This window comes from Macaca thibetana, chromosome 2 (genome assembly GCF_024542745.1).
Source record: "Macaca thibetana thibetana isolate TM-01 chromosome 2, ASM2454274v1, whole genome shotgun sequence".
Classification (NCBI taxonomy): Eukaryota; Metazoa; Chordata; class Mammalia; order Primates; family Cercopithecidae; genus Macaca; species Macaca thibetana.
This window is the reverse complement of record NC_065579.1, coordinates 33432383-33450390: the sequence shown is the minus strand read 5'-3', so window position 1 is coordinate 33450390 and position 18008 is coordinate 33432383. Positions and strand designations below refer to the sequence as shown.

General features: G+C 36.9%; 1 protein-coding gene across 1 annotated transcript in view; it reads left to right on the top strand.

The window, feature by feature from the left end:
• PIK3R4 (phosphoinositide-3-kinase regulatory subunit 4) overlaps positions 1-18008 on the top strand; it is a 72814-nt gene that overhangs the window by 43778 nt on the left and 11028 nt on the right. Inside the window, exons 12-14 of the mRNA XM_050777720.1 lie at positions 290-500; positions 3149-3314; positions 17368-17532. Coding sequence (XP_050633677.1) covers positions 290-500; positions 3149-3314; positions 17368-17532 — 542 coding nt within the window. The remainder of the gene's footprint in view (positions 1-289; positions 501-3148; positions 3315-17367; positions 17533-18008) is intronic.

Here is an 18008-nt window from a genome sequence, read left to right as displayed (position 1 = left end):
TCTTTTGTTCACTTAATGATAATTTTTGTTTAATGTTATTTTCATGCTAATCTTTTTTTCATATATATAAAATGTAGGATTTATATAAAAAATGGAAATGTAGCATTTGTGGTTAAACTTCATTTTAACTGGGTTTTCATTGAAAAATGTATTTAAATGAATTTTAAAATTGGTACATTAATGAGGACAAAAAGCTGTTATAATTTATAGATAAAAACATGGGTACACTTTTATCTTCAAGTATACTTTGCTTATGACGTAAATAGTTAGAATTCTATTTGTTTTGTAGGTTCCAGAAGTGACAACTGTCCAAAATAAAAAACCAGTAATACCGGTTTTAAGTAGTACAATTTTACCATCCACCTATCAGATTCGGATTACAACTTGTAAAACTGAACTTCAGCAACTCATCCAGCAAAAGCGGGAGCAGTGCAATGCTGAGAGAATAGCTAAGCAGATGATGGAAAATGCTGAATGGGAGAGTAAACCACCACCACCTGGTAAAAGTTCCATTGATAGGTAGTTATAGTCTAGTCTGGGTGCTTAAGGCTAGAATCTAATAGAGGAAATGAATACTTAACTACCAGACAAAAGAGGTAAGAACAGAAATGTTATTTGGGAAACCCAGAGGAAGAAGCAGTGAGTAAGAAATTGTGTCATTATTTGTTGATTTGGAGCTTTTTAGTTGTGGGGGCAGCTGGCAAAGTCATATTTAGGCCAATCACATAATAATTTAGCTTATCTGTGCTTCATTTTCCCCACTTATAGTACTAGGTTTTACCTGTTTAATGTCTTGCCACTTTCTCATTTGAATGTCTGGCTTCTTTGACCAAATTCCTGCTTTTAATTTCTGGAAGGTTTAACATACTTTGATTAATATTAAGAAAAAGTTAGAAAATTTAGAAAATGATGAGTACTTTTGAAAAGAAAATAGGCTGGGTGTGGTGGCTTACGCCTGTAATCCCAGCACTTTGGGAGGCTGAGGTGGACGGATCACTTGAGGTCAGGAGTTCGAGACCAGCCTGGTTAACAGGGTGTCACCCTATCTCTACTAAAAATACAAAAATTAGCCAGGTGTGGTGGCACACGCCTGTGATCCCAGCTACTCAGGAGGCTAAGGCAGGAGAATTGCTTGAACCTGGGAGGTAGAGGTTGCAGTGAACTGAGATTATGCCACTGCATTCCAGCCTGGGCAACAGAGCAAGACTCCGTCTCAAAAAAATAATAATAATAATAATAATAATAAAGTAAATAAATAAATAATTAAAAAAGAAAACAACATCACCTTTAACCCTACGCCTTAACGATGATCAACATTAAAATTATGAGGAAGCAGTTCTGTATTGTTAAGACTTAAAAGTAATTTAGAGATACTTCAAATGAAAATCTGACTCAGCTATTTTAGCAGACTTGCCTAGTGTAATGTAGCAGAGCTAGTCTTTGACACAAGATTTGTAGGTTTAAAAATATTTTTTGAGTTTCTGTCTCTACATTTTAATGATAAAAATTGAAATTGAGAAGATGCATAGTGTGCTTATATATAGATATTTACAAATCATGTGAATTCCCATGGGCTACTGATGTGGACTTGGGGAAAATGCTGGTAAAGGTCAGTGATTTAAAGATTTAGAAGATACTATTAAGTGGCAAGTAGCATCATTAGTTGCATAAATTTTCTTATCAAAATAAATATTTTGGAATTTTTTAATGTTGAAACTTTGTGATATGAATCAATATTATATACCAGCGCTACTTTAAAAACTGAAAAGTTGAGCACAGACTGCTGTATTTTATGTAGAATCTCTTTGTAAGTGGCATATTATACTTAGTAGAGTAATACATTTTATTTAATAAATCACAGAAAAGATGTCAAATTTTGTAGTTCAAGAAATGTGCAGTGACTGTTGGACTCTTGATTTTTTTCTTTCTGCACTTGAGTAGCTGTGAAATTGATTTTCTCCAGAGGGAATGTGCAGCCTAGCCTGGTAGATTATTAGATTTCATGACAAAGTGTTTTTGATCACTTTCAAATCCAGCATATTCTTAAAAATCACATTTAGCTACTGTTCCCACACATGTGAGCCAGAGATCTAAGGGGAAACGTTTTGTTTTTCGTTTTAGAGTAAGCTCGGTTTGGCAGTGGTATCAGTTTCATTTTTGTTTCTTAGTGAAAAGAAATCATTTCTAAAATGACATTATCATCACTCAGGTTGCCACAGTGGTGATTCCCAGTACAGTATGCTCTTTAGCATAGCTTTCTGTTTTATTTTAAAATCTTACGGTATTAAATATAATGAACTTAATACAAAAGAAGCTATCAAACATTGAAGACAGTTATGTGCAGGTACTTACGTTAGGTGCTGTGAATGAACCATGAATGGATAAGATATGGTTTTTGGTCCCAGGGAATGTATAATTTATTAGAGGAAATTAATCATACTCAAAAAAAGAATATACATAAGAAAACGTAGGTTATAGATGTCAAAGTACTGGAAAGTCCATGAACATTCTGAGGCTGTAATTTATAATACCATTTATACTAATGTGTTTATACCATAGAATAAATGATTTCAAGTAAAAAGAGAATCAACCAACATTTGGATGTTTACTATAGGCTATGGATAATATTAGATTCTTGTATATATCTCATTTGTTCATATAGTCACCCTTTGGGTTAAGTAATATGTCCCTCATTGTACATTTAGGAAATTAAAGGTCATAGAGTTTAAATAAGTAGCTCAAGCTCTCACTTTTATGTATAGTGGAACTGGGCCTCCTAGTGCCCAGTTTCTCTAGACTAGTCATTACCCCATCTACTGAGTCAGTAGTCAGGGATTTCAGAGGTAGCAGGTACCCCTGTGCCTTCATTTTCAGTTAACTGTCGTGCCTTGTCAGATACTGGAGAAGGGCCCCAGGGGCTGCCTTTCTGAAGCTATTTAAGCAACACTTAATTGCTAAGTTGATGTCTCAGTAAATAATATCTGTCATGGTCCAATAGACCACTCTTTATTGGCAACTATTGGTACTTCCAAATATTTTAGTTGTTGTGATTGTTTGCAAGCTGGTTGTTGGTTATTATAATGGGGGATGATGGGGAGATTGTATTTGTAAACTACAGTTTATGATACGCTCCTTTGCTTTTCCTTAGGGTGGCGTCCTAAAGGGCTATTAGTTGCCCATCTTCATGAGCATAAATCTGCTGTGAATCGAATTAGGGTCTCTGATGAACACTCACTTTTTGCAACATGTTCAAATGATGGCACAGTGAAAATCTGGAACAGTCAAAAGATGGAGGGGAAGACCACCACTACCAGGTACCATATGCTCAGGAATGAATCAGTTCGTTAATTCAAATCAACAAATGTTTATTGAGTGCTTACTCTATAACAACCACTGTTAGGGATAGCAGGCATATAGCAACGATAAATAGACAAAAATCCTTCTGTGGTGGAGCTTACCTTCTACTGGAAAGTGAGAGACAAGGAAAGTATAAGTAAAACAGCTAATGTGTTAAATGGTTAAAAATAATTGTGGTAAAAAATACATCTGGAAAGGAAGATAGGAAATGCAGTAGAGGTGGGGTAGGGTAGAATTTAAATAAATTAATCAGAGAATGCCTCACAGGGAAAGTGACATTTGAGGAAGGACTTGAAAAAAGTGAGAGAAAGCCATGTGGATATCTTGTGGAAAAACTTTCCAGGCAGAGGAAACAGTCATTTCAAAGGCCCTGAAGAAGAAACATGTTTGGCATGATTGAGGAATAGCAGAAAGGTCTTTGTGGCTGGAGCAGAGTGAGCAAGATGGAGGAGTAAGAGGGGCCAATTAGATATGGCCTTGTAGGCTGTTGTAAAGGACTTTGACTTTGACTCTGAGTGAGGTGGGGAGCCTTTGAAGAGTTCCAAGTAGGGGAGAGATATGATCTGAGTTAGTTGTCAACAGAATTACTCTGGCTATTATGTTGAGAATAGACTGAAGAGGAGCAGGGCAGAAGCAGTCAGGAGACTTTTAATAATCAGACAAGAGCTGGTGGCTTACTAGCAGTATGAGGTGGTGGGAAACGATCAGACCCTGTATATAACAAGATTTGCTGAATCAGTTAGATGGAATATGATCATGAGAAATGTAAAAAAAACTATAGAATGGCTAACTGTATAAGGAAAACAAATAGTGTACCATTGCCACACTCCTGTGGACAAGAAGGATATAATTTATGACTTCAAATCCCTAAGTCTTTAAATATGCATGATGTGATTTTAATAAATGTGATTATGATAAGTATTTTAGAATTGTACAACTTTGTAAGTATGTCCCTATCTGATTTGTAGTTTATCCTCCTTCTGTTTCTTTCTTTCTCTGTATTGGTTCTACTATACTCTTTTCTTTTTTTTTTTTTTTTTTGAGACAGGGTCTCGCTCTGTCACCCGGGCTGGAGTGCAGTGGCACTATCTTGGCTCACTGCAAGCTCCGCCTCCCGGCTTCACTCCATTCTCCTGCCTCAGCCTCCCGAGTAGCTGGGACTACAGGCGCCTGCCACCACGAAGGGCTAATTTTTTGTATTTTTAGTAGAGATGGGGTTTCACCATATTAGCCATGATGGTCTCGATCTCTTGACCTCGTGATCTGCCTGCCTTGGCCTCCCAAAGTGCTGGGATTACAGCCATGAGCCACCACGCCCGGCCCGTTCTACCATATTCTTATTTGTTCTTTGCCTAGTTTGGTCTGAAAAGAAAGCTACTAGAAATCAGAATTGAATCTCATCTATGTAAAAAGATGTGGGGAATCTCTGGTGCTTTTCTTGTAAGTTCATTGACCATAATTAACCACAAAATCATCAAACAACAAAATATCTTTGATAACTAAAATAATTTAAAAGTTTACTCTTTACTTACCAACCTGATAAGATTTTGTGCTGATTAGCTCTATATTTTTACACCATGCTTAATTATTGTATTTTTCCTCATTCTGTCTTTGTGTTGTATTGGTCAGAAGATAATTTAAAAAGAAGAATCCTAGGTCCATGTAGAAATTTTTTTGTCAACATTTTACTATAAAATTTTCAAATATACAAGCAAAGTTGAAAGTGTTTAACAGTGAATATCCATGTACTTGCCACCTAGATTTGTAATGATTTTACTATGTTTGCTGTGTTTTATAACTATTCATTTATCCACCTCCCATCAATCTATTCTTTAAAATTTTTATTTTACTTCTTAGAGTCAGGGTCTCTTTTGCCCAGGCTAGAGTGCAGTGGCCTGATCATAGCTCACTGTAACCTTGAACTCCTGGGTTTCAAGTAATCCTTTTGCCTCAGCCTCTCAGGTAACTAGGACTATAGGTGCATGCCACCACACCCAGTTAATTTAGAGCTCTTTTTTCTTCTTGATATAAAATTTGTATGCTATGAAGTACGCAGATCTCAAGTGAACCATTCCATTAGTTCTGACAAATAAAACCTCTACATCCTGAATCCTTCTCAAGATACAAAATTTGACCATCATACCAGGATGTTCCCTCCTATCCCTTTCTTTTAAATCCCTGCTCTTTTCTTCCCCTTCTACTACCATTCTTTTGATTTTTTCCTAACCATTCTTAGCTTTTTTTTTCCTTTTTTTTTTTTTTTTTGAGATAGTCTCACTCTGTTTCCCAGGCTGGAGTACAGTGGCATGATCCTGGCTCACTGTAACCTCTGCCTCCTGGGTTCAAGTGATTCTCCTGCCCCAGCCTCTCAAGTAGCTAGGACTACAGGCGTGTGCCACCACACCTGGCTAATTTTTGAATTTTTAGCAGAGAGGGGTTTTCCCATTGTTGACCAGGTTGGTCTTGAACTCTTGACCTCAAGTGATCCGCCAGCCTCAGCCTCCCAAAGCACTGAGATTACAGGTGTGAGCCACTGCACCCAGCCCATTCTTAGCATTTTAATTAGCATTTTAAGTACCTCTTCTGATAATTGTTTTCCAAATGGTTCTTTGTTATTATCAGTTGGATTCATTGTCCCCTTTATTAGGATGGTAAATTGGAAAAACCCTGCTTGTTAGTTCTCAAGTGATTTTTATTACAGTCATACTTTCTGTATCCCAGTGTCATGCTTTAGACAGTGTTGTTTCGGTATCCCATTTCAGTTAATAATATCCCCCAAATTTTGGTAATTTAGCTGACTTAATAGAATTTGGGAAGTCTGTATGATTAGGAGACTGGATCTCCTCTGAATGCAGTTACTCTTTTGCTTTGCTGTAACACCTGCTCTCTTGTTTGTGGGCAGCCATGGGCCTTGGATTGGGAAAGAGTGTAAGAAAATGCAGTGTGTCGCTCTTATCAGATCCCTTTATTGACTAGTGGGGGAGAAGGAAGCAATTCTTATTGCTAGAGCCAAGTGGGGAACAGCTGGTGGCAGGGAAAGAACAGCAAAACTAATGTGTTTTCTTAGGAAATGTTGCTAGTACATTCTGACTAAGAGGAGTTTCCCCCAGGAGTGATGTTGGCAGACCATCCAGTTCCCAGTCCTGATTTTCTTACTGAATTGTGATTGGTGATTTACGCTACTTAGATCTTGGCTCTGCCATTTTCTTTTTTCTTATTTGAGTTAAACTTTCAGTTTGTCCCTTTGGGACTAGTTGTTGAAAAATTGCTGTTTTTCTAAACTTTTGCACAGATTTTTCAACTTATTTATAGTATTTTAAATTACATTTTCTGTGTTTTCTTCTTGTGCTACCTTATTTCTGGCTCATTCAGCTTCTCAGTTTTAGGGGAGATGGATGCATTTGTTATTTGTTGAAATTGGGGTGGTAGTAAAGTAAGTGGAGTTCTATCACAGTGAAAACTTAAAACAATATGAGTGGTACAAAAGAAAGTTGTAGGTGTTAGGGTTACATATTTTGGAGTCACTGGTAGTGTTACTGGGGGATCCTTGCTCCCAGAGCTCCCAAGATGGTGGCGGGCCACTTGCAAGATGGTGGCAAGCCTCGTATTCTCTGACCTGGGGTTCTTGGCCTCACAGATTCCAGGGAATGGAATCTTGGGCCATGTGGTGAGTGTTATAGCTCTATTAGAAGCAGTGGGTCACGGAAGAGAACCATGGAACCCAGTGACTAGTGTTCAGCTCGATTAGGACGAACCCAGGCACTTAGCCGTGCAGGAACAGTGGCAAGCCTTTAGCCCTATCGAGAGTGGCAGTGGGCGCCTTGCTAGATCAGGAGCACAGCGGACACCCTGCAAGATCCGGAGGGATGGAAGTCAGCAGCGAGTCTGCGACAGCAGCAAACAGCAGTAGTGGACGGCCAGTGAAAGCTTAGCTTGAGCCATAACAAAACACGGACCAGAAGAGTGCAGTTGCAAGATTTAATACAGTGAAATAGAGTGAAAACAGAGCTCCCATATAAGGGGAGGGGACCCAAAGGGGGTTGCCCTTGCTGGCTTGAATGCCTGGGTTTATATCCCGATCCTTGTCCCTCCTGCTGTGCTCTCAGGCAATAGATGATTGGCTATTTCTTTACTGAGTTTAAAGGTGGATGCGGTCACCTTCCCAGCTAGGCTTAGGGATTCTTAGTCGGCCTAGGAAGTCCAGCTAGTCTTGTCTGTCAGTAGTATTGAAAGTCAAAGTTTTTGAGTGACTATAAAGTAAAGGGATTATGAAGGGCAACAAAGGCCTGATGTTTGAATCTTAGGAAATTGAATTTTTGGAACAGGAAGAGAGGGGCAAGAAAGGGAAAGAGAAGAAACCATTTAAGTTAATATTATAAACTACGATGTAAGAGAAAACTTATGAAAGGAATATGTAGGCCTCTCTCAAAGGAGACAAAAACTCCTACTAGCATGAAAACCTCATAATGCCATTGGTGCACTCTCATACAGTGCCCTCTGGTGGAATGCAATTGATGCCTCTTCCCTGGAGGTGTTTTTTTACAATATATGTATCCAAGCCTTTATGATGTACATATCCTAAGGAAATAACTAAGAATCAACTCAGATTTAGTTTCAAGACTGTTCAGATTGACTTTCTTTATAATAGCAAAAAATTAGGAGCACACTAAAAGTTCAGCAGCCATTATCAATGAAAGACATTGATAATTGTGTTTTTTAAAATTAGGTTTAAGAAGAGCATATGGGGTTTCTATTTTGGAACAGCATAGTAAATCTGTTCCTCCGTAAAGCAGTGAGAATACTGGCAAAGACTGGCAAAGTCAATTTTCTGAGAACTTTGGAAATCAGCTAACGCCTTGCAGCAATCTAAAGTGGATTCAAGAAAAACACTTGACTCTCCATAAGAACAGTGAGCCATGTCATCTTTAACTTACTGTAATCTCATCCCCCTTTACCAGCTCTGTGATAGTCTGGAAAACAGCCTCATAACTATGGTAGCCATGAAAACTAGCCCCTTAGTAGCCAGTGGAGGGGTCGTAATAGCATTGGAGCTCCCCAAAATCCCATCTCCAGAGAATTGTCACTATTTGACCTCTGCGCCAGCTGGCTGTAAAGTTCCATTTTCAGGACCCGTCTTTATTTGACTTGGCTCATACCTTGTTCTTTGAGAAAACTCTTACTCACAGGGTACTTGTTGAAAATAATCATCACCATTTATTTAACATAGCAGTCATCTTGAGGTGGCATCAAGAGGCTGACAGAAAGCTTAAAAGGAAGAACTGGGTAATGAGATGTCCATATGGGCCTTTGAAAAGTTTTGATCTATCCCTGGGTCCTTATAAGACCACATGTATGTGTAGAGTTGTGCACATACCCAGGAAGGAACTGAAAAGACCAAATTCTCATGTCTGGCTGGCTTTGAGACTCTGTGCAAGCAAGAACTGAAGACTAAAGCAGAGATGTAAAATGCCTGATGGAGTGTTGAAGGTGTGTCACAACATAAACAAAACCCTCAGTAAAAGGCTGGAACACTTAATTGTTCAAGGCATTGAAGGAAATACCTGCCAGTTATTAGGTGACCACTTACCTAACTGAACAGAGACTTCAGTGGCCACATATGACAAAGCATACAGACTTTATAGAATTAGTCCAAGCAAGTCACTAAACAAATAGCAACAGCTTTGGAATCTTATTTCCAACGTTGACACATTATATTAATTTTGAATGCACAGTTTTGAACAAAAGATTACAAGTTAGGCAAAGAAGCAAGTAAGGATGGCTTATACATAGGAAAAAACCTTACTAGACACAGATTTTAAATCAGCTATTAAAAATATGTGCAAAGAATTAAAAGAAACCATGTCTAAATAAAGGAAAATATGAGAACATTGTCTAACCAAATAGACAATATCAATAAAGAGGTAGAAATCATAAAATAGAAATTCTGGAACTGAAAAGTATAATAACTGAAAAAATTTGCTGGAGAGCTTCAATAGCAGATTTCCACTGATAAGATCAAAAAATTAGAGAATTTGAAGATGATTGATATTATCCAGTCAGAGGTACAAAAAAGAAAAGAATGAAGAAAAATGAGTAGAGCCTCAGAGACCTGTGGTGTACTATCAAGCATTCTCACACATGCATAATAAAAGTTCCAGAGGGAGAGGAGACGGAAAAGGGGACAGAAAGAATATTTGAAGAAATAATGCCTGAGAACTTTTCATGTTTGATGGAAAACGTTAATCTGCCAAGCCAAGAATTCAGTGAACTCTAAATAGGACAAAATCAAGCAAGCCATACCTGGACACATCATACACTATTGGAAGACAAAGACAGAATTTTGAAAGCAGAGAGAGAAAAGTGACTCATCACATACAAGGGATCTTCTATAAAATTAACAGTTGATTTTTAAGTCAGAAATGATAGAGGCCAGAAGTCAGTGTGTTGAAAGGAAAAGACTGTCGACCAGTAATTCTGTGGCAGTAAAATTGTCCTTCAGAAACCAAGGAGAAATTAAGACATTTCAAGATAAATAAAAACAGGGACTTTATTGCCAGTAGATTTGCCCTAAAAGAAATACTAAAGGGAGTCCTTTATGCTGAAATGAAAGAATATGATACAGTGACTTCAATCCGTATAAAGAAATGAAGAGCACTAGTAAAGATAACATAAGTAAATACGAAAGTACAAATTATTTTTATTTGTAACTCTTTTTACCTGCTATCTGATTTCGAAAGATGACTGCATAAAGAGATAATTATAAGACTGTCAGTGGGCTTATAACATGTAGATATGTAATTTGTATGACAATAGTTATATGTATGAGGGAGGAGGGAAGAGAAGACAGAGCAAAGTTTTTATGTATTACTGAAATTAAGTTGGTATTAATTTGATTATTTTATGATGTTCATTGTATTCTCAGAGCAACCACAACTTATAAATGTAATCAGAAGGCAGAGTTGATAGAAAGGGTGAAAAACATGATCCAACTATATGCTATGTATGATAGACACACTTTAGATTTAAAGACATAAATAGGCTGAAAGTAAAAGAAATGAGAAGATAAACCATGCAAATAGTACCTAAGAAAGAGCTAGGCCAGGTGCAGTGGCTCATGCCTGTAATCCCAGCACTTTGGGAGGCTAAGGCGGTGGATCACCTGAGATCAGGAGTTCGAGACTAGCCTAGTCAACATGGCAAAACCATGACTCTACTAAGAATAAAAAAAATTTTTGCCAGGCATGGTGGCACGCACCTGTAGTCCCAGCTACTCGGGAGGCTGAGGTAGGAAAATTGCTTGAACGCGGGAGGTGGGGGTTGCACTGAGCTGAGATCGCGCCCCTGCACTCCACCTTGGGTGACAAAGCGAGACTCTGTCTAAAAAACAAAAAAATAAATGCTGGAGTGGCCAATGTCAGATAGAACATAAACTTTAAGGCACAAATTTCTCCTAGAGACGACGAAGGAGATTTTATAATGGTAAAAGAATAAGTTCATCATCAAGACATAACAATTACAAACATACTTAACAGCAGAGCCCCAAAAACACACTAAGCAAAACCCAACAGAATTGAAGGGAAAAATAGATAATTCCATTATAATAGTGGGAGCCTTTAGTAGCTTGTTTTCAAGATGGATAGAACAACTAAACATAAGATCAGCAAAGAAATAGAAAATGTGAGCAACACTACAAACCAACCAGATTTAACAGGTATCAGTAGAATTCTCCACTCAGAAACAGCAGAATATAAATCTTCCTTAAGTGTACATGTAATCTATTCTATATTTAACTATATATTAGGTCACAAAACAAACCTCAATAAATTTAAAAGGATTGAAAGCATATGAAGTATGTTTGCTAACCAAATTGGAATGAAACTAGGTATCAGTAACAGAAAGGAAGTTGGGAAATTCTCAAATACATGGAGATTAAACAACATATAGCTAAATACCCAGCATTTCAAAAGGAAATTAGAAAATACTTTGAGATGAATGAAAATGAGAACAGCATACTAAAACTTGGATAATGCATCTAGAGGAGTACTAAAAGGGAAATTTATCACTGTAAACATTCATATTAAAAAAGAAGAAAGATCCTGAATTAGTAACTTAACCCTAACCTTAAGAAACTAGAAAAAGAGCAAACTTAAAGCAAGTAGAAAGGAATGATAAAGACTAAAGAGGAAATAAATGAAATAGTAGAAAAACAAACAAAAAAAATCAGCAAAGGTAGAAATTGGTTGTTTGTAAAGATCAACAAAATTGGCACACCTTTAGTGATCAATAAAAAGAGAGGACTCAAGTTACTGAAAACAGGAATTGAAGGGGACACATTACTGCTGACTTGACAGAAATAAAAAAAGAGTACTGTGAAGGAAATACCATAAACAATTGTATGCCAACAAATTAGATAACCTAGGTGAAATGGACGAATTCCTAGAAAGACACAAGCTGCTGAAAATGACTAAAGAAGAAATATAAAATCTGAATAGACCTATAATAATAAAGAAATTAGTAATCAAAAAACCTCCCACAAAGCCCAGGCTGAGATAGCTTCATGGTGTATTCTACCAGAGGTTTAAAGAATTACAGTAGTTCTCCCTTATGTGTGGAAGAGACGATCCAAGACCCCTAGTGAATGCCCCAAACCTCGGATAGTACCAAACCTTATATATACTGTGTTTTTTGTTATATGTACATATCTATGATAAAGTTTAATTTATAAATTAGGCACAGTGAGAGATCAACAACACTAATAGAAGAGTTACAACAATATATTTTAATAAAAGTTATGTGAATAGAATATCTCTCAAAATGTCTTATTATTCTGTACTCACCCTTCTTGTGATTATCAATCTAATAACTGGGACAGCTACTAAGTGACTAACTGACCAACGAGCAGGTAGTGTATTCAGCTGGATAAAGGAATGATTAAAGTCCTGGGCAGGAGGGAACAGGACAGTGTGAGATTTTATCACACTACTCAGAATGGTGCACAATTCAAAACTTATGAATTGTTTATTCTGGAATTTCCATTTAATATTTTCTGACTGCGGTTGACCACAGGTAACTGAAACCAGGGAAAGTGAAACTGTGGATAAGAGGGAACTAATGTAATATCCATCCTTCAAAAAGTCTTCCAAAAAATAAATGAGGGAACACTTCTTAACTCATCCTTTGAGGCAGATGTCAGTCTGATACCACAGCCAGGTAAACAGTTCACAAGAAAGCTATAGACCAATACCAATAATTAATATAAGTGTAAAAATCTGCCAGAAAATAATAGTAAACTGAATCCAACATGTAAAAAATAATATCATGACCAAGTACAATTTATCTTAGGAATATAAGGTTGGTTCAACATATGAAAATCAATTAATGTACCATTAATATGGTATAATGTACCATTTATATGGTATAATATGGTATAATATAGAATAAAGGGTAAAGACCAAACGATCATCTCACAAACTCTCAGAAAGTATTCGACAAAGTCCAATATCATTTTATAATTAAAACCAACTCAACAAACCAATTAGTAATAGAAAAGAATGAATAAAGGCCATCTACACAAAATACCCTACAGCTAACATTGTACTTAATGGTAAAAGATTGAAAGCTTTCCCCCTAAGAGTTAGACAAGAATGTCCACTTTTGCCACTTCATTTGAATACTGTACTGGAGGTTCTAGCCAGGACATTTGGGTAAGAAAAAGAAATTGAAGGCATACAAATTGGAAAGGAGAAAGTAAAATTTTCTGTTAGCAGCTAGCATGAGAATTAGCAATAATTAAACAATGATTGTTTTAAAAATTACTAGAACTAATAAGTTCAACAAAGTTGCAGAATACAAGATGAATATATAAAAATCACTTGCATTTCTATATGGTAGCAATGAATAGTCCAAACATGAATTTAAGAAACCATCTATTTACAGTAGTATCAAAATGAACAAAATATTTGGGAATAAATTTTACACAAGAAAGTATAAGATTTGTATACTGAAAAATACTAAAGATCATTGAAAGAAATTAAAGAAGACTCGAATGGAAAGAAACCCCATGTTCATGCAATGGAATACTTAATATCATTAAGATGGCAGACCTCTCGATGTACAGATGCAATGCCATCTCTTTGGAATTTCTAGCTGCCTTTTTTTTTTCCCTGAAATCAATGATCTAATCCTAAAATCCATAAAGAATGATAAGAGACTCAGCCAAAACAATCTTGAAAGAAAAGAACCAAATTGAAGGACTCACACTTCTGTATTTCAAAACTTGCTACAAAGCTACAGTAAATCAAGACAGTGGAGTACTGGCATAGGGATAGACATATAGATCACGTCTATGTGGATGTCTGTGTCATATATTCAATGATCTAATCCTAAAATCTATAAAGAATGATAAGAGACTCAGAATAGCCAAAACAATCTTGAAAGAAAAGAACCAAATTGAAGGACTCACACTTCTGTATTTCAAAACTTGCTACAAAGCTACAGTAAATCAAGACAGTGGAGTACTGGCATAGGGATAGACATATAGATCACGTCTATGTGTATGTCTCTGTCATATATTCATGGAATAGAACTGACATGCAGAAATACATTGATGGTCATTTTTTTTTGACAGAGGTGTCAGGATAATTCAATGGGGAAAAGAATGGCCTTTTGAACAAACAGTGCTGGGATTACAGGATTTCCACATGCAAAAAGATGAATCTCAGTAGACTTACTCAAAGTGGATCATAGACTAAATGTAAGAACTAAAACCATAAAACTTTTAGAAGAAAACATAGACATGTATGTCTTCATGACCATGGATTCGGTAAGGATTTCTGAGAAATTACATGAAAAACACAAGTGACAAAGGAAAAAATAGACAAATGGGACTTCATCAATGTTATAAACTTTGTGCTTCAAAGGACTCTATCAAGAAAATGAAAAGACAACCCACAGAATGGGAGAAATAACTTATAAATCATATATCTGATAAATATCTATTATTTAAAATGTATAAAGAACCTTACAACTCAACAGTTAAAAGACAAATGACCCAATTAAAAAGCAAATGATGTGAATAGATGTTTCTCCAAATAGGACCAATTAAGCACATGAAAAGATGCTCCCTAGTCGCTAGAGAAATGTAAATCAAAACCACAGTGAGATACTACTTCACACCCACTACAATGGCTATAGTAAAAAAGGCAGTAACAAGTGTTAGGATGTGGAGAAGTTGAAAGCTTTATACATTGCTAGTGAGAATGTAAAAATAGTGCAGTAACTTTGGAAAACAGTTTGGTAGCCTTTCAAAATGGTAGACATAGAGTTACCATATGACCCTATGATTCCATTCCTAGCTATATACCAAGACAGTTGAAAACATATGTTCACACAAAAATCTGTACACAAATGTTCATAGCAGCGTTATTCATAATAGTCAAAAAATGGAAACCACAATTTCTATCATGTGATGAATAGATAAATTAAATGTGGTATATCTACACAATGGAAAACTATTTAGCCATAAAACGGAACGAAGTACTGCTACATGCTGTAATGTGAATAAACCTTGAAAACAGTATGCTAAGTGAAAGTAGTCAGATCCAAAGGCCACATATTGTATGATTTCACTTATATTAAGTGTTCAGATAGATAAATCCATAGAGACACAAAGTAGATTAGGAATTGCCAGGTGCTGGGGGAAGGGAGCTTTGGGAAGAGACAGCTAATGGATACGGGGTTTCCTTTGGGTATGCTGAAGATGTTCTGGAATTAGATAATGGTGATAGTTGTAAAATGTGGTGACTTTATTTATAAAGCCCTTTAAAAGGGTAAATGTGGTGATATGTCAATATTAAAAGAGATGGGGAGAGAAAGCCTAAGTGTGTGTGAGAGACCAAGCACACTGGCACTCCCGTCTCTGCCATTGCTTGTCACTGGCTGTCTTTACTCATCTACAGTACTGATTGGGCCCCTGTAGGCATTGTGTTTGAGACATTTGTCCACACAAAGACTTACACACAAATGTTTATAGCGGCATTATTCATAGTAGCCAAAAGGTGGAAATGACCTATATGTTTATCAGCAGATGAATGGATGAGCAAAATGTGATGTAGCTGTACAATGGAATAATATTCAGCCTAAAAAGGAATGAGGTATTACATACCACACCATAAACTTTGACATTATGTTATGTGAAAGAAGCTTAATTTAAAGACCACAATGATGACTGCATTTATATGAAATGTCCAGAACAGGGACGTTCATAGAAAATAAAGTTGGTTAGTTGTTACCAGAGGCTAGGGAGAGAGGCAAATAGGGAATGAATGCTAATGGGTATGAGGACAGTTTATTTTTTGATGTCTTATAATTAATGAAAATGGCCTGGAACTAGTGGTGATCTTTGCAGAAATCTGTTAATATACTAAAAATCATTGAATTGTGCACTTTAAAATGCACTTTATGGTATTTGAAAATCATTTCAGCAAAGCTGTTATTAAGAAAAACAACTAGGCCGGGCACGGTGGCACATGCGTGTAATCCCAGCACTTTGGGAGGCCGAGGTGGGCGGATCATGAGGTCAGGAGATCAAGACCATCCTGGCTAACACGGTGAAACCCCGTCTCTACTGAAAATACAAAAGAATTAGCTGGGCTTGGTGGCGGGTGGAGGCTGAATCAGGAGAATGGCATGAACCTGGGAGGCAGAGCTTGCAGTGAGCCAAGATCGCGCCACTGCACTCTAGCCTGAGCGACAGAGCGAGACTCCATCTCAGAAAAACAAACAAAAACAAAAACAAAAAAACAACTAGGGAGAGATGATTGATAAAATATGTGAAATACTACAGTTTTTTTAAAAAAACAAATGTAAATATATTATGTATAGAAAACCTTTTGAAGGATATGTAACAAAATGTTAATAGTGTTTCTGGGTGGTATTGTTATAAATGTTTTTACATTTCTGTATTTTAGTGCGCTTAATATGCATTAACTTTTATAATAAAGTGAAATAAATTACACAAGATAGATGAATGTGTTCGGCGTTTAGGGGCTTTTGACTTTTTAGAGGTATGGCCCCTTAGAAGTGTAAAGTTGCAGTCTGTGTGGAGGGTAATGGAGGAGGGAGTTGGTGATAATGGAAGTCCCTTGCGTAGATGATATATTCAAGAAGTTTGGCAGTGAATTTAAAGAAAGAGAGTAGAAAACACAGCTTGAGAGATCAGCATATGTGTGGGAGAGACTGAATATTATAATTTTGCATTTATGAATGTTTTGTGGTTTACATATTACCTGATTTTCCCTGTGGTCCAGTTAGGGAAATAGGTCAAGGATAAACTGAGGCATACAACTGATTAAGTAGCTTCATCAACATCATGTAAGTAGTTGGTAGTGGAAGTTCTTGATTCCAAAGCCAGCGCTTTTCCTTCTGTGCCAAGCTGCGCTGTGTGATGGAATAACTGAAGGGTGTAAGAGTGAGGGTTTAAGATATTTCAAGAGTTGAAGGAGTTATGATCAGGACCACAAGTGTGGGAGTTCTCATTAGAAAAGAGTTCAAAACCAGCCTGGGCAACATGGCAAAACCCTGTCTCTACAAAAAATTAACCAGGCATAGTGATGCACGCCTGTAGTCCCAGCTGCCAGGGTAGCTGAGGTGGGAGGATCACTTGAGCCTAGGAGGTCGAGGCTGCAGTAAGCTGTGATTGCACCACTGGCCACTATACTCCAGCCTGGGCAACAGAGTGAGATGCTGTCTCAAAAAAAAAAAAAAAATAAGGAGAAGGAGGGATAGTCTATGATGGGAGAGAGAAGTGTGTGCAGATGGCTATTTGAAAATATCAGAAGAAAAGGTGATTTTTGTAACAGTTCTTTTGGGAGGAAATTCTTGTTTTTGTCCTGAGATCAGGGAAATTAAGTGGACCTCACAGTAATAATTTTGCTTGCTAATAGCCATGTGGATATTTAACATTAGCAGTGACATTGTTTCATAAATGAATTTTATTTTTCTTTCATTCAGATCTATTCTTACATACAGCCGAATTGGAGGTCGAGTCAAGACGCTCACATTCTGCCAAGGCTCCCACTATTTAGCCATAGCATCTGATAATGGTGCTGTCCAGCTTCTTGGAATTGAGGCTTCTAAGCTGCCCAAGTCTCCTAAAATCCATCCTTTACAAAGCAGGTATCTATCTTTTGTCTTTTTTAAACATTGTATTTAGTGCACTACAGTACCTTAACTCTCCTTTCTACCCTGCAATGTAGTTGGGATCAACTGAGGGCCTCTTACATTGCACTTCTTTTTTTAAGCCCATAAAATAAATAAATAAAATTTAAAAAATGTGCTTCCAGCTCAAAACTGTCACATGTGTTAGTCTCAGAAGATGATACCTATGTATCTTACCTTCTGCAAACTTGTCAAGAGGTCAAAGGGGCAGCTTTGAACTTGCAGCTCATCCCAGTCTAGAATTTGTCTGAATAACCTAAAATTACCAGTTATATCTTCTGTCTCAGTTACTAAAAACACAACTCTGCCTGATTTTGAGAATGTGAGTGTTCTTCATTAAGGAAAACTCAAATGTCAGCATTCCGTGACTTGGCATTAAAATCTCTGAAGTTGAGGGGGACATGGAGAAGAGCATTTAGACAGATGATTTGCTT